Genomic DNA, 24,930 nt, shown 5'->3' on the forward strand with positions numbered 1-24,930 from the left:
ATAAACGTTACCGATTCTATAAACATGATAAAATTGATATAGAGTACTGATCAAATTTCTTGAATAATAATCACGTAATTTTTGCCATAAATTTATCTATTGATCTTTAGGTCTTTTTATTCAGTTATACCCGTTTATATATTAATAGAATAATTCATGCAACTTAAGATCTTTTGTTTACCTATAGACACTAAATGCATGGAGTTTCCACGATTTTGTGAGGGCTTTTTGATCAACATGATTTTGGATGGTTTGTGTTAATGCATCAATACCTCCAATCTGGCAATTGCACCTTCATTGTCAACTCTGCACCTTTCTGGGCTTGGTGCACCTTCATGATGGAGTACTGTTAAAACTCCTGTGTTGATTCAACACCAACCCGGAATCTATATCTGCCCACACCAGAGAAGTATTGAAATAACACCAGTTTAGAAACAAACCGATGCTGTTTTAATACTAATCGGTGTTGTATTAACACATATCTGGTGTTAGACCAAAATCAAACTGGTGTTGTTTGACACTTCTCTGGTTTGGACAGATATAGAATCCGGGTTGGTGTTAAATCAACACCGGAGTTTTTGCAGTGTGCAACTTTGTAACTTTATGATATAGAGGCACCTTTCTTGGATTGGTGCACACTTTATAGGTGCAACTCTGCACCGTTCATATCAGAGAGGCGCTTTCAATGTGGCATTGCTAAAGCTCAGGTGCCGGACTTTTGTCAATCAGGTGTGACAAATCAACTAAAAGAAAGAACACAAAAGTGGGAGAGTGCCACTTAGGATTGCGCGCACGGTCAAGTGATTCTGATTCGGATGTTTCAAGCATTGGGCCATGGGTTCAAATCCCAGCAGGAATTGTGAGTGTTCTCCTCCTTCAAGAAATCCCTCAACAAAGGAATTTATCCACAATAATGGATAATTTGGTCATGAAATAAATATGAAATCATTTCTTGCCAAAGGAAAGCACAGACGGGGAAACGCTGTAGATGGAATGATAGATAGCTTCGTAGACTCCTTCACCATGGAGGGATTAATCCAGGTGCCTCGAAAAAAAATGCCCGCTGATCGTCAGAAGTTGACAAACACCATCACCTGTCACGCCAAAATTATTTACAATATTGTTACCCCCACGCCAGACGAAAGCCTGAATCACTCTATATATACAAAGCTTGTTGGGGATCTTTGAGCGATGCCTTTCGCAGACAAGGCCCCTAATGAAATAAATCCATGCACGGTAATAGTAGGGGGGGGGGTTGGGAGAGAGGGGGAGAAGGGCTGAGATAGATAGATAGACAGACAGACAGGCAGATAGATAAATAGATAGATAGATAAATAAATAGAAAGATGGATGGATGGATGGATAGATGGATAGATAGATAGATAGATAGATAGATAGAGAGGTCCTCCTGAGAGAGAGAGAGAGAGAGAGAGAGAGGGGGGGAGTATTTTTACATGGGGGTAAACAGGTGAGGGCCCCTATATTTTCGGAGCTATAGAATTCGCACATCTTGTAGGTTCTTTATGACGAAAATAAATAGAGATGAACTACACTGCTAAAATAAATGACAAATGCAGGCCTAAATTTTGTTGGAATCGGATAAAAAAAACCTAGCATAATGATCGAATACTAGTAAGCTCTACATCGAAAGGCTGGGTATGAGGAGGTCGCCCCTAAATAGAAATGATTTTAGATTGCAATCCCCAATCAGAATGAATTTGGGGAATCAATAATTAGGCGGGGTGTTAGATGACGTATTAATTTGAAGAGTTAAAGAATGTTCATACCCATCAGTATTACTTCCGGGTCATAGAGAGTTGGTGACCCAATCCACTTGGATCTGGGCTCCACGACACTTGCTCCGGCGTCCATTGCTCCTCTGTACTTTCTAGCAGTAGAATGACCAACTTCAACCCTGGATGATCTAACGCTAAACCTATCCTAAACCTAACCTTAAACCTAACATAAAACACTATTGCAACCCTTCCCCTAACACTATATATCTACCGTAACATACCGTAACACAAAGATTAGCGATCAATCGCTAAATGAACTGACCAATCAATATCAATGTTACACGCGCATTAGGTTTGAAATACTGGCCAGGGACCAATCAGTGCGGTTCTTTCATATTTATTTGCAATTCATCGCAAACCTTTGTGTTACGGAGCCCAGATCAATTGTCGCCGGAGGAAATGTCGGGCCACCTTTGATCTGATATAACAATCACCCTCATAATCAACGTCATTCATACTCAATGATTAACGAGTCACACCTCAATAATGGATGCCATTAACCAGTTAGCGAATATTTATAATTTGTTGCTATATTTTTATTGGGTATCCTCTCCCAAGCATTCAAGTTTTAAAGAACAATATCTGCTTAAAATTGACTGAATATTAGGCTCGGTTATGACCTCTTTCATTCTGTAGATATATAGGGCATAATAATATGTTATTTATGATGACAGTTTTGGAAGTTTGAAATATTAGAAGATTCAACCTGCATGAGGTGTATTCCACATTTGAATCATCAGTGAGAAGAAACACTTATTTTCGTTGTTGTTTACTTTGCTTAGGCCATATTTCTAAAGGAGCAAATTTATATTGATAGTGAAATGAATTAAAAGGTATTGTTTAACTTTGTGAGCAGCCGATTTAAAAAATTCTAAAACCAAGATGAAACATGTGTACCAGTGCATGTATTAGAACTAATAAGCCCTGAAAACAACCATTATTGAGAATGAAAAGCGAAAACTACAAGGCAAACCCCGTTTTTGTAAATAGGCGTCTTATAGACGCCTAAATAGTACACATAAGTGTATAGGATGAAATTAAGATGGTGTTTCCGGTCACTTTATATTTCAATTTTTGAAGCACCAAATAAGTATTTTCGAACGCAATTTTTTCTGGGCTTCATTTTTGTAACATATCCTAGACACAGGTGACAAGTGTGACCTTCTAGCTCAGATTTTTAAAAAGTCAAACCAATGTTAACCAATCACTTAAGGGAATATAAAACAAATCTAATAAGGTAACCATGGTAACTGACCCTAAATAGGTATAAAGGTTTGGATTTTGAATCATAATATTGCGGTCAATTGCTAGTACTTGCTACTATCTCTAAGCTTTATTAAACCAAATGAACTGTACCACTAAGCATAGTTCAGTGGTTTAACCCCACAATATTCCTATTCATAGTAGCAGTTTCCCCAAAAATTGAAAATAAGAATCGCTCAACATAAAAAATTATGATGGGATATACCAACTCGTCATCCTGACAGTAATGAGAAAATACTTGAGGCTCATGCTATCATTAACTCATCGAGCTAAAGCGAAATAATGATGTCAAATAATAATAACAAAACATATCAAATTAACACTATTATTCAGTGAGCCAATATTTGTCAAGGTCTTACTATGAATATCCTAAAAGAAAATGTATACCATAATAATATGTAGGCTAATACAAATTCCATAAACGTATATAAATGATTTATTGTTTAGGGCGAACATTCTCAAGTCGCGTGTCCTTCATTAGGTTCTTATTTTTATATATTGTTTTTTCCCTTTTCTCAACATAACTGCACTTGTTACTATTTCAATATTGGTTTCTGTCATTCCATTAACAGCGAAGCAATGAAAGTTTAGCGTCCAATGAAATTGGCCCGTAAATCCACCACATCCACCATCGGCCCATAAAATAATCGATCCCGCCTTTGATTCGCGATCACGGCATTGAGCTGGATTATGTTCGACGACATTGAGTTGGATTATATTCGACGACATAACGCGCCAATCGGCATCACTTCAAACGATCTACTTTCGTCGTAAAACATTTAAATAACTCAACAATCGTCCTCCCTTTCATCGTCCAGAATAACCTCGCCGAAGGACGGCAAGCCCGCAGCGAAGGGCCAGTTGTCGCACCGCATCACCGAGTTCACTGGAGACGATACATGACCGGGATATTTTTGCATGTTTCGCAGCGGTGGACACATTCCGCCGCCAGACGATTCGCCCTTCGCGCGCACATGTTCTCGCTATAAATTTTCCCGCCCAAGGTTGTGGGGTCCCCGACCGGTGTGTTGACGGGGAGAATTACGCTGTCCGGGAATGCTAAACGACAGAGAACACTAATTTACAACTCCAGTTTACAACCGTTAAATGTCTACAAATATTACTACTTGGATACTCTGACAAGTTATTCCCGCATCAATGATCTAACAAAAAAATGACTGCAAATTTATCTTGAATTTTGTGGCTTATATAGCTGAAGCCCTGAAAGTTACGTTACTAAAATGATTTTGTTGAAAATGAAATCATTGTTGAGTTTGAATTTGAACATGATAGACATGATAGAGAAAATTGCCGTTGCCATAGATATCAAATCCTACCATACACTTATATTCTAATGCAATTTCATCAATAGGCCTACTGCATGAATCAATCCACTCAAATTAAGATGCCGACATATACCATATCGCAGAGGAATTTAATATAATTATATTCGAAGTAAAGGTCCAGACTATAATACATTTCTTTTCAATGACAAATCAAATGACCATTTTAAATCTCGGATAATAATAATTATATAAAAAATCCCTCTGATAAGGACGACTTATCCATGACTATGTTATCAGTTTTCAGAAAGTGATTAAAGATGATTAAGTAGATATGGAGGCATGATTAAAGTCATGATAAGTTCTATAAGTAATTAGTTGAGCTATATCAATTAGCTAATCATAATAAGAAAATCTCACCTGAACGCGAGCTTCTGTGAGGTCACATCTCAGGGCCAACTGCTCCCGGCAATAAACGTCCGGATAATGGGTCTTTTGAAACACTTTCTCCATCTCCTCCAGTTGAAAACTCGTAAACGTCGTCCTATTCCTCCTCTTCTTCCTCTTCGCAGCGGCGTCATCGCCCACGGATCCGTTGAGTGCACTCTCAGGAGAGCCGTGGTCGCTGATTTCGTTTTTAACAGTCCCCGGACTTGACGCGGTCGGCGATTGCATCGCGGTCAGACGCCGATGCGCCTCCTCCATCACTCCGACGCCAACGCCATGGGCCGCTGCGGCACGGACCGCGTTGTGCAGGTGCATTGGTCCAGTGTGGCTTGTTGTAGTCCCGTGCATAGCGTTCAGTGTATGCTCCTTGTGGATACTGTCATTAGCTTCCCTCTGAAGCAGTTTCAGACTCTCGTTTGTCATCTTCTCCCACTCCCCTTCTCCAAACTCCGAAACCGGACGCGGCGTAGCTTCACGCAACTCGCCAGACGATTCCTTCTCCCTCGCACCCGGACCGGAGCTGTGACGCAAGAATGACGTCAGACTGGACGAGCTGAATGTCCCCTCAAAGGGTGGTAGTCCCAATGGCTCAGGATGATCGCTCTGACACTGTGTGACTCGCGTATGATGCGATGTGGCCCTTCTAAGAAAACGTGTCGACTGAAGAGGATGCGATAAGGATGATCCACTCGTTCGTTCAATCCGTCCTACCGCGGACACTCGCGATGAAGAGGATATGGCAACGTCAAGATCACTCTCGCCAAACTTTCCCGAACAGGTGGTCCACTCTGCGATCGAGAGAAAAAACAAAAGAAAACAAGAAACGTGTCAGTGGAGTGTAAGTGGTATTGCCATCTTCGTGTTATGAACCGCATCCTCTTCCCCTATAAACTACATAAGATGTCATTGTCTTGAGCGATAAAAGATTGTAATTTCTTCATGCAAACTTACATGATTGCATTTGCATTTCTTGCGAAACACGTCCACAAACATGACAGAATTAGAGAGAAAGTGGCTCAGTTTGGTGATAAAGTCGAGGAAACCATGAAGAAAAAACATGGAAAATAAGGAGTAAAAAAGAAAGTCACTATTAGAAATCTCAATGTCCTCTGACTTGTCGCATTGTCACATTTACACGAATCGTTGATTTTTCAGTAATTTGATGAACTTTCTTCATCATGTTCATTGTTATTAGGCGCTTTATTCCGAATCATTATATTGTGGCAGTAATTTCGATATGAAAAACAATATCTCGACGTGCTATATCGTGTACCTGATGAAAAAAAATCCCAATCAATAATCATGTATCGTAAAGCCAATAAAATCTAAATTCTTTATATAAGTTTTGTAATGTGCCATTCTTTATGCAAATGGGACAATATGACAAGAGAGGATTGATTATTTACTATAATTACCCTGTGTTCATTCAAAATTAACTTTCTAAAAGAAGGAGGAATGAATCATCATTAGGAATTTAATTACACAACATCCCTACAGAAAGCCTAAGAGAACTTTGCGAAAGAAATGGTTATAAGTCATTTGAAAGGAGCAATATAAAGTCAAATTAATCAAGCAGACAAACAAATGAGCAGGCAGATACCATCATTATGAAATTCCATGACTTATGCTAATTTCCGTAAATTTTTTTTGCTATTTCAATGAAAATATACGATGCTGTCGAGGTAGCCCTGTTGAAGAAAGCAATACCATGTTTCTACACAAAAAAGAAAAAAAAAATGTTTTTCGAAGAAAATTAATCAAAGTTACGGTAGGTAAATTTTCGTTAACCCCCCCCCCCAAAAAAAAACTACCGATAAATGAGAAGCTTAACAAAGAACAATTTAATCACAAGATGTAGGCAAAGAGGGGCTAGCGCCCATGTACCCCACAGCTAAGCCTAATCCAGGGATTAACAGGAATCATCGTTCTGACTGGAAGTGGCTTTGTCATTTTTTCTCTTTTTTTTTGAAAAACCAGAAACACAGGTGCTATAATTGTGATGAAAGAATTCTCGCGAAAATCACCGCACGCTGACACTTGCATGTCATCTTCTACGAAATTACAATTTGAAGACACAATATCATTGTATTTCAATTGAAGAAAAAAATTATGTTTTTCTAATAATAATTTGAAAATGTATTTAATGTTCGCCAGGTTTTGAGTAGAAGATAAATGCGTGTGTCATTAGCATGCATGGGAGGATAAAGGCGTGCATCTATAAATAATGTCGATATTGCCTGTCATTCACATTTCTTTACGTAATCATTAATTCTGTATTTCAGAATTTCATTTCTCGGTCTTTGGAGGTAGACCAGTAATTATTGCTAAACTGTTTAAGACACAGCTCAAAATGTATTTTGAAATAAATATAAAATACAATTATTCTTGAAAATCAGGAAATTTTAAGTGAAAGTGATACTTATTCATGGAAGTACTATATGAATTATGCTTGTAACATATAACAAGATTGATCAAATACAAAAAAAAGGAAATTAATCTACACGAAAACTATATTTGAGAAGCAGGGCAAGTCAACAATGTGATTTTCCCCCAAATAAGCATGTAAAAATGTATTTTAGGTTCGCCTTCGTTGAGCTCTTTCAACGTTAAAAGGTTTGGATACTGTTATGCAGCCTAATTTAGCACAAAAAACTGCATGATCATTAATCACTTGTCGTGTTGGGTAAGTGGGACAAATTCTGTCATTTGCCACATCAAATTCACAAATAAACTCCACATTCGAAGAACTAGGAACAGAAACTCTCCCTTTTAGTGGGTATCACGGAACGGGGCGCTATTAGCTCTGTCAGCCGGAAGCTCTGGCGTAGCTCATCACTGGCAACGCGGTAATTGTTCTAGCGGGTGTATTGGGGTGACTACACGAAATACGGGTATATTGCCCTAATTTGGGCTATTATGGGCATTTTCAGGGGCATTTTCAGACATTATTTGCTTTAGTATATGGGCGGGTATTAGACGTCAGATCTGGGAATTGGTCAGAGGGAAATCCCCGAAGAATGTGGCTGGGGTAATCCACGTCATGTCATATTATCTAATTTACTGTGAATTCTGCTTCTGTCTGTGAACAGCAATAACTTTGGTGTTAACCGGTGTACATAGAGGACCACACCAGTTATTTTACACCGGTGTTAAATTGGTGGTGTTAGTTTTACACCTATATGTGTTATTACAACACATTTTGTTGCTACATTTACACTCTTTACTGTAATGTTTAATTTCTAGGGTGTAATTTTAACACCTCAGGGTGTGGACCTCTATTAACACCAATTGGTGTCAGTTTTAACACCGCAGCTTTTACAGTGTGGAGATAGGAAATTCACGAATCCACTGGAATTCATTATAAACGCCATAGTTCAAATGTCATTGTATTTGGAAGAAAGGGCTGGTTATCCGTGGTTGTACATAAACAGTAGCGACATCAAGAGGGAGGGCCACGGGGGCATTTTCCCTCCCCGGGTCAGGATCGTCACCCCACTCGCCCCCCCCCCCCCCCTGAGAAAATTTGAAAGCTGAAAAAATGTATAGTAAATGCTGTCATAAGCATTCAACTCAAGCTGTAAAGTGCTTCAAAACAGCATTTTCACTCATCATATTTTAACAAGTTTTTGAGGCTTTAAAGTCAAATATTCAAGTCAGTAATTTGTAAAAATTATTCTTCTGGTGATTCGAGTTTTTACTTTTTAAGCAAATATAACGCAGGTTCATAATTACAAAAACAAAACTGCTGAATAAAAAATAATAAAAAAAAATCAGCTCGCGCTGAAATAGATAGCCATACTGTTCCTTGTTACAAAAAGATCTTAGGACGTCCATTTATCATCTTAGGATATAAAAAATTTCAGCTCGCGCTTCGCGCTCGTATTAATTATTTAGTGAAATAACTTCACGAGTCACTACAAACAGTTGCTTACAGGTCCCCTTTCAAGTCATTAGGGCCTATATTAAAAAAATGTTAGCTCAGGCTTTGCTCTCGATTTTCTTTTTTTAAATAGCCAAAACAAAAATCGCGTCTGCCTTTACCCCTCCCCCCGAAAAATGGTTCTTTTGGCACCCCCTCCACTCCCCAGTGCCACCACTGTATATAAAAGAAATTTGACGCATAAATATTTTTAATTAGGAAGATGTTGAGAGGAAACTTATTGCAAAGGCTGCATGTTTTCAACTTCTCATGCAATAAAAGCTCTGACATGAAATTGAAATAAGTGTGATATTTTTCATCAAAATGCTACACCATTTCTTGGAACTAACGAAGATAGAAGCTGAGGCACGAGTCTTCAGACAATGCTTTAACCTGTTTAATATTTCAATAAATGATTAAAGGTCAAGCCCGCCCCGGAAAAATATTGATTTGAATCAAACAATAACGCTGATTAAACTTTATCAGAATGGGATATAGAAGAAAGTAATGACGATTATGAAAGGTATGTTTTTCACAAAACAGTTATGCATTAGTATTGCTCAGTGATATGCGATGAGAGATGCATGACCTACGTTCTAATATCAATACGAATTATATATATTTTTTTGACAACTTTTACTTTGCAAAGCCATTTCAGGCTTTTCCAAAGGTTCACCTTTTCCATTATTATCAATCTGTTGTTTACGAACATTTTTTTTTATTCATTACTGCTTATATTCCAATATATTTTTATTAATGTAGGGCCTATACAATATATTGTTTGTAATATTATTGTGTGAATATTATGATGGGCATGGAATAAACAATCAGCCAAAGAAAAAGGTCAAAGTTGTCCCTTACTCAATATTTTTTGTTTTATAATTATTGTTTGAATTACACAATATTTCAATTCTCACCGATTTAACAATAAGAACCACATTCATTGAACCATAAAATTTTAAACAATGGTCAATTTTCCACATGACACTGTCTATTCTTCTCATTATAATTATATTGATGTAATTATATTCAAATATATTGATTATATTGATTTAAACTTGACATGCGTGTTAATTTGTATTTGAATCACTTATTGAATATGTATATCATTTATTCGATGTTGAAGTTTGTTCACGCTTTTATTTAAATTGAATAAATTTATCTTGTACTTATTTGGATTATGTTGAAGAATGAAAAAAAAATTGAATTGAAGTGAAGGAAGAAGCATCGAAGTTGGCCGAAGAATAAAAAAAATGTCCTGAAGAGGGCGCTATACCCTAATGAAAATGAAATTATTCTCAAACGCGTCTCCTCATTGACATTTTCATAATGAATTGGACTATTCAATAAGGTTAATGTGTAATGACTGACAATTCCGATTCTGGATAATCGTGCTCTAGATTGTGAATGAAGAATATTATTCTGACATTTTTCATGGACGTCAAACGATATTTCGTCTATCGGATCGGGAGGATGGAAATGAATTAACCGATTAACGCCTCTGTCTCGACACTTCTTGTCAAGAAGCACGGGTTTCTTAATGCTGAAACTAAACCCGGAATTCACTGTAAGAGCATGCATCGGCGAACAAAAACATCGACTTCAATTCCACTTCTTTTGATTTTTTTTAACTTGGAAATGTTGGGATTGTAAAAAGTCTTGAAGAAAAAAAGATATAATCAATATGGTCTAGAATAAAAAGAGTCAGCAATTGTAATTCATTATCACTGCTTTAGTGCTTGGTTTCTCCCCTTATAATAGCAATTTCTAATACCTATATATAATTACCTTTCCGCATTATCTGTCGATTGTAATTGTCACCCTTAAAATAGTCAAATAAAATATTCTACTCCAATACCTGTACTATTTTTTTTAATTCTCTGAGTACCCCCCTCCCCAAAAAAAAGCAACAACAACATTTTGTTTTCTTAATCCCCACCTCCTCTCATAATAGCTGCGCCTTCCGAAGCAGCAATCAAGACAATCAAAATAATCAGATTTTCCTCTACAGGATCACAAGTACCGTGTCAAGCTTCTCGTTAGTGCCCAAACGTGATGACGTAATGATTTATGGAAAGGAAGTTTTGGCGGGTATATAGATGGGGAAAGTTGTCGGCTGTGAGTGGTATCTGAAAATGATAATGAGGAATCCTTTCATTAGCACTTCTTATTTCCTCTTGAAAGTTTGAAACAAGCAAAAAGTAATGTAATGTAATGGAATGTAACGTAATGTATAACGTCAATTAAATGCCATGTTATCGTGTATTGTAATAAGAATGAAATATAATGTCTTCGAAAGGTAATATAACGTCATTTAATTGCAATTTACTGCACCGTAACGTAACGTAATGTAATAAAAAAAAATGCAAAGTCAATGCAATGGAACTCGAAGTAAGTCAATGTAATGTGATGTGTAATGTTATTCAATGTAAAACAATGTAATTTAATGTAAAGTAATGTCATGTAATGTGATAGAATGAAATGTAACACAATGTAACGTAACGCGTGCGATGCATTATAATGTGATGCAATGTAATGTAACGTACGGTAATATAACGAAGTACACTTATCATTTATCACAGACAAACGAAATGTATTTTATAATGTATTCAATGCAAATAGTATATATACCGTATAATGTAAAATTTAATATGATATGTATTTGAATGTAATTATGAATTTAATATTGAGATTTATGAAAATCTATGGTGAAATAAAACGGCAAATATGTAATGGAAATGTAATTCAAAACGTGATATGAGATGTAATCTAATGTAATTATAAATTTAATATTGAGATTTATGAAAATCTATGGTGAAATAAAACGGCAAATATGTAATGGAAATTTAATTCAAAACGTGATATGAGATGTGCTTTCAATGTTATGATGAGATGTAACATAATGCCAATTGATACAATGCAATCACGATTTATACTCGTGACAACACGCAGATCCATGTAATATAATTTACGGAATATTATTATAAATAATAATGTAATGTAGACTGAACCAGAATGAAAACCGGTCGGCATGAAATCGAAGTGAAATGAAGACACGCAAATAACATTGTGTGGGAACAATGTTATACTAAAAAATGAATACTCCTTACCTGTTTACGACTCCCAGAACAATGATTTGTGTGCCAACATCAAATGCACCACCTTTTACATAGCTGCTTGTTATCTTGACTTACCATCTGATTGTAGCCATGTTTATTAAATATAATTAATAGCTTAGGTCCGTTCATTCTGTTGCGATCTGTTATGACATTTTACTGTTGGAAATTAATAAATAGGCGTACATACGAATTAAAGAAAAGTGAATATGCATTCCGCTTTATAGAACCGAGCTTCCGAAAATTATTGTCGCGAAGCTCTTTCCTATTCAATAACATCTTTATCTGAATTGAATGAATTCAATTCCTGCAAAATCAGGATCAGGAAAAAGACAAAAGCAGTTTTGTAACATGTTTAAAGAAGATGTAAAGAGAAACCGGAAGAAAACGGGACATTGCCCCGAGGCAGTAACGCAGTAACGGGTAGCTCACCGGTGACCAGGCCAAGGGATGCGGGGTAGGCATCCACTGCAGTTCCGATGGGGAAAACACTCTCACACGTGCGCTGATCAATTATGGATGTTAATAATGATATTGGTGATTGAATAAGTAAAAAAAAAATCATAAATATGTTTAAGCACACCAGTCGGATTAAATCGAATGTATTCCGGATTATACTTACAATGGACGGGTCAGGTTTTGGGATGGATACAAAGAGATGCCGTCACGGAGGGGCGAGTCCGTGATAATCTACCAGTATCAACTATCGCTTGATTGCGGAGTATGTATACTGTGTGTGGTGTAGGCCTATATCGGAGCAAAGTGCACGAGTGGTCAAATATACAGTGCAATCACTTTCCTGGTGCAATCATCCCGGGGCCGCGAGCGAACGGGCGGACAAGGGAAGGCGGAAAAAATGAAGAAAAACAACCCCAAACTCCCGGGGAGCGAACAGCATGTGGTAACTGGGTGGCGAGCCGGTGACATGCCCGACCGGCCTGGGCTATCAACGCGCACCGTATGGTGCTTATTTCGTTCCCCTCTTCCAACATACCGGTGCGATGCTTGTAATCGTGCCTTGATCAAATGATCAAAGACAGTGAGTTTTTTCAAGTTCGACCCACCTATAAACACGGTCAAAGGCCTATATTTCATTTAATAGGTGGGAGAGAGAGAGAGTCAGAAGAGGGGGGGGGGGGGGGGGGGGGGGCTTGTGACCTAAAATGTGATACCCTATTTCAATTTTAGTCATAAAAGGTTATTACTTTCAATAATCTCCATTAAATCGATTTGTAGTTCATTTGCTTTCTGTGTTGTCGGATTTGTACAAAAGGAAAAAAATCGAATAAAAGCTTTAACAGAAATGTGAAAAGGTGGAAATCACATATGCCTATAATGTCTATAATTTTTGACACCTATTCCTGTATCACTTTACATCCCTTATTGCAGTGCTATAGTAGAAATAATCACTTGTTCAATGCGCTGTAAAAATACTATCGCCTTTCACCACTTGGTTGATATGAAGAGAGAAAACAGTTTTTAATTTAACATATCAGGAAGCAGAAATATATATTTCATCACATAGAACAAAGCTAAGCCAACATATTATTCATGTTGTTGTTTTTGTTATTTGGACCCATGTTTGACCTCCTTTTTTCATCACGTATTTGGTGAGAAATTTGAATTAGTCATCAAAGAAAGAAAATTGCATACCATTAGCTTCTTCAAACTTGTGTAATCTGTTTGATAGATGAATGAGTTCTAAATTCGAAATGTTCTAACGCTTTCCCTTTTGTTCGATAGAAAGAACGTGGTATATGCACACGCACAAAAAGAAATACAGAATAAAAAGCACTCGTCTAAAATCTTATATTTGTCGTCCCCCAATCAGGTCTTTTACTTTTGTTTCCTGTAATGTTTAACTTAGGGTTAAACAACTGAGAACAGATGAAGGAAAAGAGAGAAAAGTGAAACAAAAATTCAGCAGTCCCAATAGGTTTTGAGCTACATCGAGTTACCCATCATACATTCTTAAAACAAATCAGTCAAATTGACTAGACCAGTAGTCAGTTGGGAGCAACTGATATTCACATTTCTGACATATATTCTAGTCAGAAATAATTTCTAGTACAATAAGATTAGAAAATAGTCAAATATGACTAGAATAACAGTTGCACCCAGCCGACCCTATTAACTAGTCATTTTTGACTGATTTGTTTTTAGAGTGTATTAAGATTACATAATAGTCAAGTTTGATAATTGCTTTGTAAGAAATTTACACCATACTTTATTAAAATCGCAAGGGCCATTGACAAGATACTATTGGCCTATTCCTATAATGTTACTTGTTAGATATAGATATAGTCTATATAGGCCTAGGCCTATATTTCGCAAGAAGGGTAAAAAAGAGGCGTTAATCAGTCAGTAAAGATATTGTGATTTACGAAGTATAATGTAAACAATTCAACGATTTTACATTATGTTTTGAATTGGGAATGGGAAGATTTTAAGTCATTGTTAGTGATCTTGCCGTAATCTAAGAATTATCCATGTTTTATGCTGCCAAGAAAATTATCGGCACCTAACTTATATTGAATAATAATGTCTGTTTGAAACTCCTTGGAGCAATGTCCAATCGATGAATTGTGGTTAATCACTGATACCAGCATCAGAAGGCATGACATAAATTATTAGCTAAAGCAATTAAAAATAAAAAAATTCGCTCAAAACATACAAACAACTAGTCTATTTAATAAAACGAATACATGCTCATGAGAGAAGCACAGCTTAGAATGCATAATAACTTTTAGAAAGAAAAAAAATCACACAAAAATCACGTTAGATGGAAGCCAATAAAAAACTATAATTGAATGCCACGTCCTGACGATTTACATTAAAATCAATAACGAGCAAAATTCAGTAATTCAGGAAGAACTAAGATTACTATTGTACCAAAATGAAGAAAAAAAAACAAACAAACTAAAAATCCACGAAATTTCTGCTTACCTGGATGGCATAAAAACGAAAAAAAAAACCTTCGGAAAGCCACCAAATTAAACAATTCATGTAAAGAAATTTTGCCTAACAGTTTCGCTATATGAAAAAGAACAAAATTAACAAACAAACAAACAAAAACCAATGAATTTGTTTTTCTTACCTGAATGGTATAATACACGAAGTCCTTGTTAAAAGCTGCCCAATTAAACAATTTATACGAAAAGAAAAGATGTATGGATCAAAATTTTCCGGTATCGTGCTTGGAAGGAAGATGAAACCAGTTAGTTACCTATCACCCATGATGTGAGAAAACTGCCCCCTTTCGAATCGCAAGCGTGCCGAATGATGAAATGCCCCCCTCATACTCAAAACAAACTCCAGCCACGAGCCGAGACATGGTTAGTCTAAAATTTCAGACACTTGATTGTCGTGAATATGCATGAATTGCTTACAAGTTTCATTTGCAGGTAGAAGACACAAGTTTAGGGATATACACAGTTACCACGAAATTGAGAGGAAGTTCAACCTGACGAAAAGTTTGTTGTAGAAATGCTAGTAAAATAATAGAAAAAAAGATGTATCGGTGAAGTTTTGAGGAAAATCAATTAAAGATGAAGAAAGTTTGCTTTTATACATTATTATCATGTCATTTTTTTAATCACTGTGATTCTTCATGATTTATTATAAAACTATAAATGCAAAAAAATGTTATTAGAGTTTTAAGTTTTTTTTATTTGTGACTTCATATACGTGCAGCTGCCCAATACGTTATGCAATATCAAATGCGTAAATTACATTTTTTAACGATTAATGTTTTTTTTATGTTCAGGAGCTAGTGTGAAATGATTTGTCTGTTGAAATACAGAGAGTACGATGAAATCATTTTGATTTTTTTTAGAAAATGATATTTCATTTTTTTTACTACAAGATTTATGGGGAAGCTGCTTGCATAATGACGTCACGAATAAACAAATCAAAATTATATAATTTTTTTAATCTTTGATGGATTATCCTAAAACCTTCCACCAAAACTTTTTATTTGTTTACAATATTTCTTTTTGTCATATGAATTGATTTACTTACTCGCAAATAAGAAATTATGTGCTAGTGATAGACACTCTCTTCTTTGATGAGTTCGTGGAGGGGGGTGGGGGAATTTTTTCCATTTTCACTCGGAATATTTTAGCACCTATAACAAGGTGGATACGTACGCTATATAAATCCTGAATTATTATTTTTATCATTATTATTCAATTCATTTCATTTGCGTAAGTTTATCGGTTTTAACTGTATTAGTTGCACTCAAAAGCGTAACCAATTCTAAGGTGGGTGGAGGGGTTCAATAACGTCTGGATTGCACAGACTAGCCGCGACACACTCGCGGCCTTATGGGGATGGAAATATTCCTTGACGCCTTGGTTGGCGGCTAATTAGATTTGGGCAATGAATATTGGCGAATTAGCGCGCAAGGATAGGCCAATAAAAGGTGCTTGGTTAATGGCTTGCATTGGGAATTGTGCATTGAGTATCATTCTGATTAGATAATTGAGTGTTTGAACTTAAAACAAGGTTGGGGATTAATAAAAAAAGGAGGTACCGAGAAATATGGAAATACTACTATCCCCTTCCCCCTTCCTCTGAAACGAAATATTGATTCAAAGGAGCTTGAGGGCGGTTTTTGATGAGTTGCGGCCGCTCATTAGGACTTGAACTGTTGATTTGGTGTTAATAATTCGGATGGTAGTGGGTGATTATTTCGGTTGCGGATGCCACCATACGTGTCGTCATACATTGGGCAGCTACTAGACTACTGAGGACATATCATTAATTGAATAGAGTATGATGAAATGGGGATTTCTTGTAAAAAGACAGGGGTGAATTGGAGGTACTTTGCACACACTAAGGGTGAAGTTTGCACCATAAACTGAATACTGGTTGCCCCTTTTAGGGTGTAATCGTGCACCATAAACAGAAAGGTGCAAAAATGCACTTCTCTGTTATCATTTGCACCAAGAAATGCTCCTTGCACCCGAAAAGATGCAACTTTGCAAATTTCAGGATGTATAATACTTTTCGTTAGAAAATTATTTTTTTGTTGCTGTCCACTTTCAAATAATAGGGCGAGGTAATTATAGCCCCACCTCCCCTGATTAAAGGGACAGTCAATCCCAACAAGAAAAAATGATATAATTAAAACGAGAGAATCAAAATTTCATCAAAATCGGATGTAAAATAAGAAAATTCTGATATTTCAAAATTTCACTTCTTAATCCCACAAACAGGCTTATATGCACATCCGATATGCACATGAGGGAAACGATGACGTCACCCACTCACTATCTATTTTGTATTTTATTATGGGAAACATGAAATGCTGTCATTCTCTCCTCGTTATAATGTGAAACAAGTTTGATCCATTCTTGAGTATTTGGAATTGGCATTGTGGCAAACAATCGTGATTTGATAAACCATGTTAACATTCTTCTCATCGTCAAACCTGCCAAAATATGGCATAAATTCATACAAAAAAATATTACGAAAAACAAATGGAGAGTGAGTGATATCACCGGCCCTCCCATTTGCACATGACTTTGTTGTGCATAACTCATTTGTGAAAAGTAAGCGTGTCGTGTGTGTGTGTATTTGAGTTTTGTCAGACGTGTATCAATCAGATATGATTATTTACGTCTGGGATCGACCTTTAACGTCACCATCCGAAAGACGTGACCAGGGCTCGAACCTCTGCATCAATTTGTAACTTCCCCACAGCTTGGATTACAGGCGCACGCCACAACGCCCAGTCGGACTAGTTCCAAAATCATTCGAAACCATCGCACCTACGTTTAATAATGGTTAGTTCCCACTGTCAAGATTTACGCCACGATTGAAACGGTGGTTTTAATCGTGGAGTTATCGTAGCAATCGTCACAGATCGTATCAGCTCGTATCAGATCAGTCGTGGCGATCGTACTGATCGAGTAACTTTTTGAATGGTCCAATAATTTCGCGACCAGTTACGATAGGCCAATCGATGTGTTCGTCATAAAGAATCACACGGCAGTGGGAATGGGTCCGTATATCCACGGACGTAGTAGTCACTATTATGTCCATGGATATACGGACCCATTCTCATTGTCGTGCGATTCTTTATTACGAACACATCGAGGTCCATGGTATATCAATGCTAAGACATGATGTTCTATAATAAATCATATCTGTACAGAAAATAAGGCGATATGATGCATTATTGAACTTGTTTAATCATCGTATATGAGGGCAAAGAAAGGGCATATAGGACGAATAAATTGGACTGTATCACGGTTATATCGCCTTGAATTTGTCTTGTCTATTACTTCAACGGAAAGGGGGAGTATTTTCTCGCATGAATCATGAAAGCAATGAGAAATATATATTGATGAAGAAAGAAGGGGGAGAGGGATGGAATTCGAGATGACTAAGAACTATCAAATCCAGTCTTTCTTCTTCCTTCTTTTTCCCCAGCGCTCCTTCTTTTTCATTCGCTCCATTTCCGCCCAAACGTCACTTTCAATCCGTCACGAGAGGGCGTGATCACTTCTCCAAACTCGACACGACATTTCGCCGGAAAGACGCATCATCTCTCCGAGGTGTCAGGCGAAAAGCGAGAAGGATGCGGTTTAAATGGCAGACACCAGTTTGTGGGGTTAAAGCACTATACGAGCGAGGGGACTCTTTCCCCCTATGTAGGTCACGCGGACATTTGGGATTGAGATTTAGATGTAGTGTTTTGGGGTGAAAATTGAAATAATTAAGATTCCGCGTCTGATTACGTCTGCGTTTAAATTCGAGGCAAATACAGAGGTTTCCTCTGCGAGCGCAGTCGGGCCAACGTGTGTGAGAGAAGAAGAAAACAACAACACCAACGGTTTTCCAGTTTACTTGTTCATTTGCACAACTACACCAGCCCCTGGTGATAGTGTCCATATGGAATACTGCGACGTTCACTTACTGCGGAGTTTTAATGTTATGAGACATCCGTCTGCTACACAGCTGCAATGCGGTCATGTAAAAGAAAAAAAAAATGGATGGGTAGTTTCGAAAGCAAAACCTTCTTTCGAAGAAGGAACCGACTTGGTTCCAACATTACTCTTTATATCCCAGACTAACACATATAGAAGAAAAAATGAAGATTTTTTTTTAAATTCCACCCCAAATTTGACAGATTTGTAATGCCTGCAAAAGTGATTACATTAAACGGTCTGCGAAAAAAGACTATATCTTTAAAAAGTACACCGGATAACATTAGTTGTTTAAAGGCAAGGTGTCAGCGATAGTAGTAGAGTTTGGCACCCACTTTAACGCATTCACCGCTTGCGATATACGTCACGACTCCTCGCATCGACATCAGCCCAGAACATGACGCATCATTTCCATGCAAATCTCTTGTGACCCCCCCCCACAAAAAAACCGACGCATATGGCAATGTAATAGTAATACATGAGAGGGAAGGGTGTGTCAATTACTTCTGGCGCAAGATTGCAAAATGACTGATATGATTCCACATAAATATTCTGAATATTGACGCAACTCTCCGTCACAATGATAATAGCTCGAGTTTGCAGAAAGGTTCGTTGGGTCAGGGAACTACTTGGTTAGCTTTAGTACAAAGCTACAATATGCTCTCGAAGAAAAAAAAGTCAACTTTGTACTTTTCAATAAAATGGTGCAATATATTACGTCACATTGGGTGCCATGGCCGGTGCCACTTGCACCTTCAGACCAGGAAGGTGCACATTACACCTTTTAACGGTATTTCCATTGTGGCATAGATGAAGGTGCTAAGATAAACCCTCTATTCCGAGAGTGTGAGTGTCGAACCCACTGGTGTCGAACAACCGGTGTCGTGATACTTTATGGTGTCGGAACAGCGGATATCAACGGCGATAATTAGCATTATTTTTGATAGCATAGAGTCAATGATTTAAAACAAACGGGTGTGGGAATAAAATGCTCTCAATATAAAGATTGTCATACAATTACACCATATGACAAAACAAGGATGCCGAAATATACAGTTATTGAAACGAAGGACAACAAGATAAAGGTGACGTCGAAACATAAGTTCAGGGAACATAAAATGTTCAAACAAGGGTGTCGAAACATGAAGGTGTTGAAACGAAATATAAGGCAACGGGTATGACGAAACAGGGATGTCAAATCATAAAGGTGTTGAAACATAAAGATGTTGAAATAAATGATACCAAGACAAAGGGCGTGTCCCAACATGTAGGTGTCGAAATAAAGGTGACGAAACATAAAGGTGTCGAAACATAAAGGTGTTGAAACGAAGGAAGGGTGTCGAAACAGAAAGGTGTTGAAACAAAGGGGAGTCAACCCATAAAGGTGATGAGACTAGGGAGGGGAAAAAAGGTTGACGAAATAAACCAGTGTTAAAACAAGATTAATGAAACATAATGTGTCGAAACAAAGGTGACGAAACAGAGGCCTGTTGTTACAAGGAGTACCTACACGTACAGGTGACGAAACAAGAGTGACGAAACATAAATGTGCTGACGTAAGGGTGTCGGAACATACAGGTGTTTAAACAAGGGTTATCTTAACATAAATGTGTTGAGACATAATGATGTTAAAACATAAAAGTGTTAAATGATGATACCAAGACAAAGTGAGTCCAAACATGAAGGTGTCGAAACAACCCAAGGTTGTTTAACATAAAGGTGCTCTCACAAAGAATGGATAAAGATATATGAAGTTGAAGATAGCTGCATATCATTTCAATGCAAAGGTCGTTTCATAAAGCTGATCGTGAGTTAAGAGCGTCTTTTAGAACGACTGGTTATCCTTTCTTGTGGCAAACAAGGTAAATGGTGCATTCATTGGCGATGGAAATGTTCACCAGTCGTTCCTAAACTCGTTCTTAACTTACTATACGAACAGCTTTATGAAACACCCACCAGGTCGTATAACGGCCTTTGCATGAAATGATAGGCAGCTATCTTCAATATCATATATCTTTATTGATTCTTTGTGTGAGCACCTTTATGTTAAACAACGAACAGCTTCATGAAACGGCCCCCAGTTAGTAGAAGAGGCACCCTGGGTAATAAGAACCATTATCAGCATTTCTTGAAATGGCACTGCAAAATGCTTGCCTGGTCTTTCGTCACCCCTCAGTATTATTGCGTGTTGCCTTCTTTCTAACGCTATCGAATTTCGTCCCTTAGATGGAAAGAGGAAAGAAAGGGGTCTAATCCGGAATAAACTCAAGTTAAAAGTCATAACCGCGCGTGTTAGTCCAACTAAAATCTTTCCCCCACAGAGGAAGCGCTCCTTCTATTTCTGTCGATGTCTCCAATGATGATTCCATCAAAAGAGATGTTTTTAATAAGTTTCTTAAACAATGTCAGCTGGACTGAGTCTTTTTTTCCTTCGTGTGAAATGACTAGATAGATCCCGTTGGGTTCATAATACAGTGTAATAGGCAAGTGAATTTGTTTATTCCTCTATTCATTTCTATGACAGAGTTTTCGCAATCGCTACGGGGACAGATCCTACAACATAGAAATTCTATTGAAAATTCCCGTCAAATCACAATGAACAGCTAAGAGGTCATTGTCGAAAATTGATTAAGGAGGGGGGTGTTTCACAAAGATTTAAGTATTACTTAAATTGCACTTAAATGCAACGCGCAATCTAATTGATCAATGTGCAGTAGTGCGCGTCCTCTTTGCATGATCTGACTAATGCGGTTAAGCCTTTTATACCGTACGCAACTATAAGTCATACTTAAACCTTTATGAAACAACCCCCCCCCCCGGACAATCACAGCAACCAAACTCTAAACTCACAAATGACATGTAATCATTGCAGAAATAGTTGGCATCAAATGCAACTTAACAAAAATTAATCGCAACTTGGTCTCCGTCCAATGAAATGCGCGTAATTAGGGATTTGCGCTGAATTTTGGGAGCCCCTGTAATAGATTAAGGGGTAACTTAAATTGGTATCTCATCTAAAGAGGCTTATTGTTAATCACCAAAATGAATCCCAAATCACATTTTTTTTAAATATCTCCATTAGGCTTCATCACCATATTGAGGGCCTTTTGAATCCCAAAGTGTCCTCCTGAGGCTAAAGATGAGTGAAAGTTTTTGGGAAGGTAGATTTATACATATTTAAAACGCATTTCCAGATAAAAAGGGGCTATTGTGTCGTTGCTCGCTTTACTCGCTCGCATATGTCAAAACCTATGACGAATAAGTTAATCTATCTCCTCAAAAAGTTTGGCTTATCTTGTGCCAAGGAAGGACACTACGAGATTAAAAAAAACCCTCAAAGGCGACAAAGCAAAACAGCGATTGAAAGAACATGGTAATTTGGGGGTTCATTTTGATGATTTTTAAAATAATTTTTATAGCTTTTTTTCATCAATCAATGTCTATGATCTTGTTTAACTTGGACCTGGCTTCACTGCTTTGAATTTTTAAGGTTGAGGAAATCGCACATGCATAAAAGCAGACGCGTGCCGCACATACGAAACAAATGAAACCAAAATACAACATTCTCTCTCTCTCTCTGCTTTATTGCGTATTAACCCACGTCATACCGTTTCTGGTATTTCATTTCGACTTTTCAAATTTCTTTGATTTTACAAGACATTTCTTGCCCTCCTTTGGTGAAAATTTAATTAACCGAACCAGCTTGGAGTCTGTGGATGCACGCTGGTTCGGTACAATGAACCGAGCAACAAGACCCCTCTTTAGTGGACTGGGTGTAGTCTCCATTCAAGGGCGGTCGAGTAATTCGTCTACGATGGAGTTTCACTGCAAGTTTCACCTTTTTATGAATTCTTTTTATGAAAGGAGAAATGGAAAGCACGCAAATGAAAGAGGAACATAAAACATTAATTAACAATGAGGGCTATACTAAACAAAAACAAAAAACAAAACATTTAACTCAATAAAAACATAAACATTTGATAGATAGATAGATAAATAGATAGACAGAAAGAGAGAGAGATGTATTGGGAGGTAGCTAGATGAACAAGATAGATAAACAATATACAGATAGATCAATATAGATAGGCCTTTAGTGGATTTATGTATAGATAACTAAAAAATGAATAGATTGTTTATTTATGTTTAGGCTACATTTCTGGCTAATCTTCTTCTTTCTTGTAATTGCTTGTTCCTTTGTTGATGTTTATTTATTCTTGTCTGTAAATGAAAAGATGAATAGATTATGAACATATACATGAATAAATGTGTAAATTTGAGAGTAATTAATCTAGATTGTTTTCAATGGGTCAATTAGTAAATGAAGCAAAAGAAAGTTGATGAATAAACAAAAACACATATACATAAGCAATTAGTAAATGAAGCAACAAGTTGATGAATAAACAAAAACACATATACATAAGCAATTAGTAAATGAAGCAACAAGTTGATGAATAAACAAAAACACATATACATAGGCAATTAGTAAATGAAGCAAAAGAAAGTTGATGAATAAACAAAAACACATATACATAAGCAATTAGTAAATGAAGCAACAAGTTGATGAATAAACAAAGGCACGAATAAATAAACAAAGTAAACAACAAACAATGTATATAATGTATCATCAATAATTCAGTGAAGCCTGAGAGATGAATTCTTTGAAAACTCTGCCCCCATGTGAGACCCCTTCCCCTATCCATCAACGTACCATCCCCAGCCCGCCGAACAGCCCGACAGATCGCTCAACGAACGGACTAATTCAATTTCTGCCAAAACCATTGCCAGTCACGCAAAATCGACCGTCAGCAGACAAAACCAATCCAAGCGTCCACGTTATCTCTGCGGCGTAGCGCGAGGGAGCTTGGGGACTACCCCCCCCCCTTCCATCTCCCCCAAAAGACATAGCCTTTTTGCACTAAATACATGTTCTTTTTTTCAAACACATGTGCAAACGTTGGTATCAATAATGCAGATCAAAGCGGAGAAGGCTATTTGGGTGGAATGCGAGTGACCAAAGCGAGCGAACTAGAGAATTGAGCAGAACGATAACAATTTATACATCTACGGTTTTTATTACACTATATTCAGATAGAAAATGGGATATTTTGTTTGACGAATACGGCCTTAAAGTAAATTAAGAAATCTATTATTGAAATTAAATCAATCAACATTAATGACTCATTACTAACCCATGTAAAGAAAAATATAACCAGGACATACAGTAAGTACTCGGTTTTTATTAATTGATGATAGCCTAATCCTTTTTAATATCTAGTATTTTACTGGGATGAGACTAAACTTTCGCAAGGAATTGTCTTTAGCGGGGTATCTACCTCTCGGTAAAGACCGTGTCGACGGCATCCAGCGGCGTGGCAAAAATAGACTGATCGGCACTCGGGTAAAGCCTCGTAGAAATTAGTCTCCGATCAAGAAAATTGGGCTTGTAAATAATGATGGTGATGATGATGATGATGATGATGATAGGTGGTGGTAATTATGATGAGGATGACGTTGATGATAACGACGACGATGATGATGATGATGATGATGGTGATGATGGTGATGGTGACGATGATGATGGTGACGATGATGATGGTGACGATGATGATGGTGATGATGATGATGGTGATGATGGTGATGGTGACTATGATGATGGTGATGATGGTGATGATGATGATGATGGTGATGATGATGATGATGATGATGGTGACTATGATGATTGTGATGATGATGATGATTGGGGTGGATGATGATGATGACGATGGTGATGAAGATGATGATAATGATGATGTTGTTGATAATAATGAAGACTATGTGGTGATTAGAATGATGATGATGGTGGTGGTAGTGGTGGTGGATGATGATGAAAGTGATAATGATGATTGACATGATGACAACGACGACGACGATGATGATGATGATGCTGGTGGTGGTGGTGGTGAATATGTGTCCAACGGATATAAATATCAATATCAACCAAACTTCATGTAAGCCCTGATATACCAATAATAAAATGACCCACAATTCTTCATGCATATATAAGTATTTAGAATTTCAAATAACGTTGGCAATCATTAAAGGGCATTTGCAAAAGACTACGAATAAAGGGCGCGTAATCCCGAAATAGATATCTGTCCAAAACAGACAACAGTTTGAATGATTATCATCAGA

At 37.2% G+C, this 24,930-nt stretch overlaps 1 protein-coding gene across 1 annotated transcript in view; it reads right to left on the minus strand.

The window, feature by feature from the left end:
• The window catches only part of LOC121421339, a 47,662-nt gene that overhangs the window by 14,544 nt on the left and 8,188 nt on the right, over positions 1-24,930 (minus strand). Inside the window, exon 3 of the mRNA XM_041616026.1 lies at positions 4,763-5,577. Coding sequence (XP_041471960.1) covers positions 4,763-5,577 — 815 coding nt within the window. The remainder of the gene's footprint in view (positions 1-4,762; positions 5,578-24,930) is intronic.

The sequence above is a fragment of the Lytechinus variegatus genome, chromosome 9, assembly GCF_018143015.1.
Source record: "Lytechinus variegatus isolate NC3 chromosome 9, Lvar_3.0, whole genome shotgun sequence".
NCBI lineage: Eukaryota > Metazoa > Echinodermata > Echinoidea > Temnopleuroida > Toxopneustidae > Lytechinus > Lytechinus variegatus.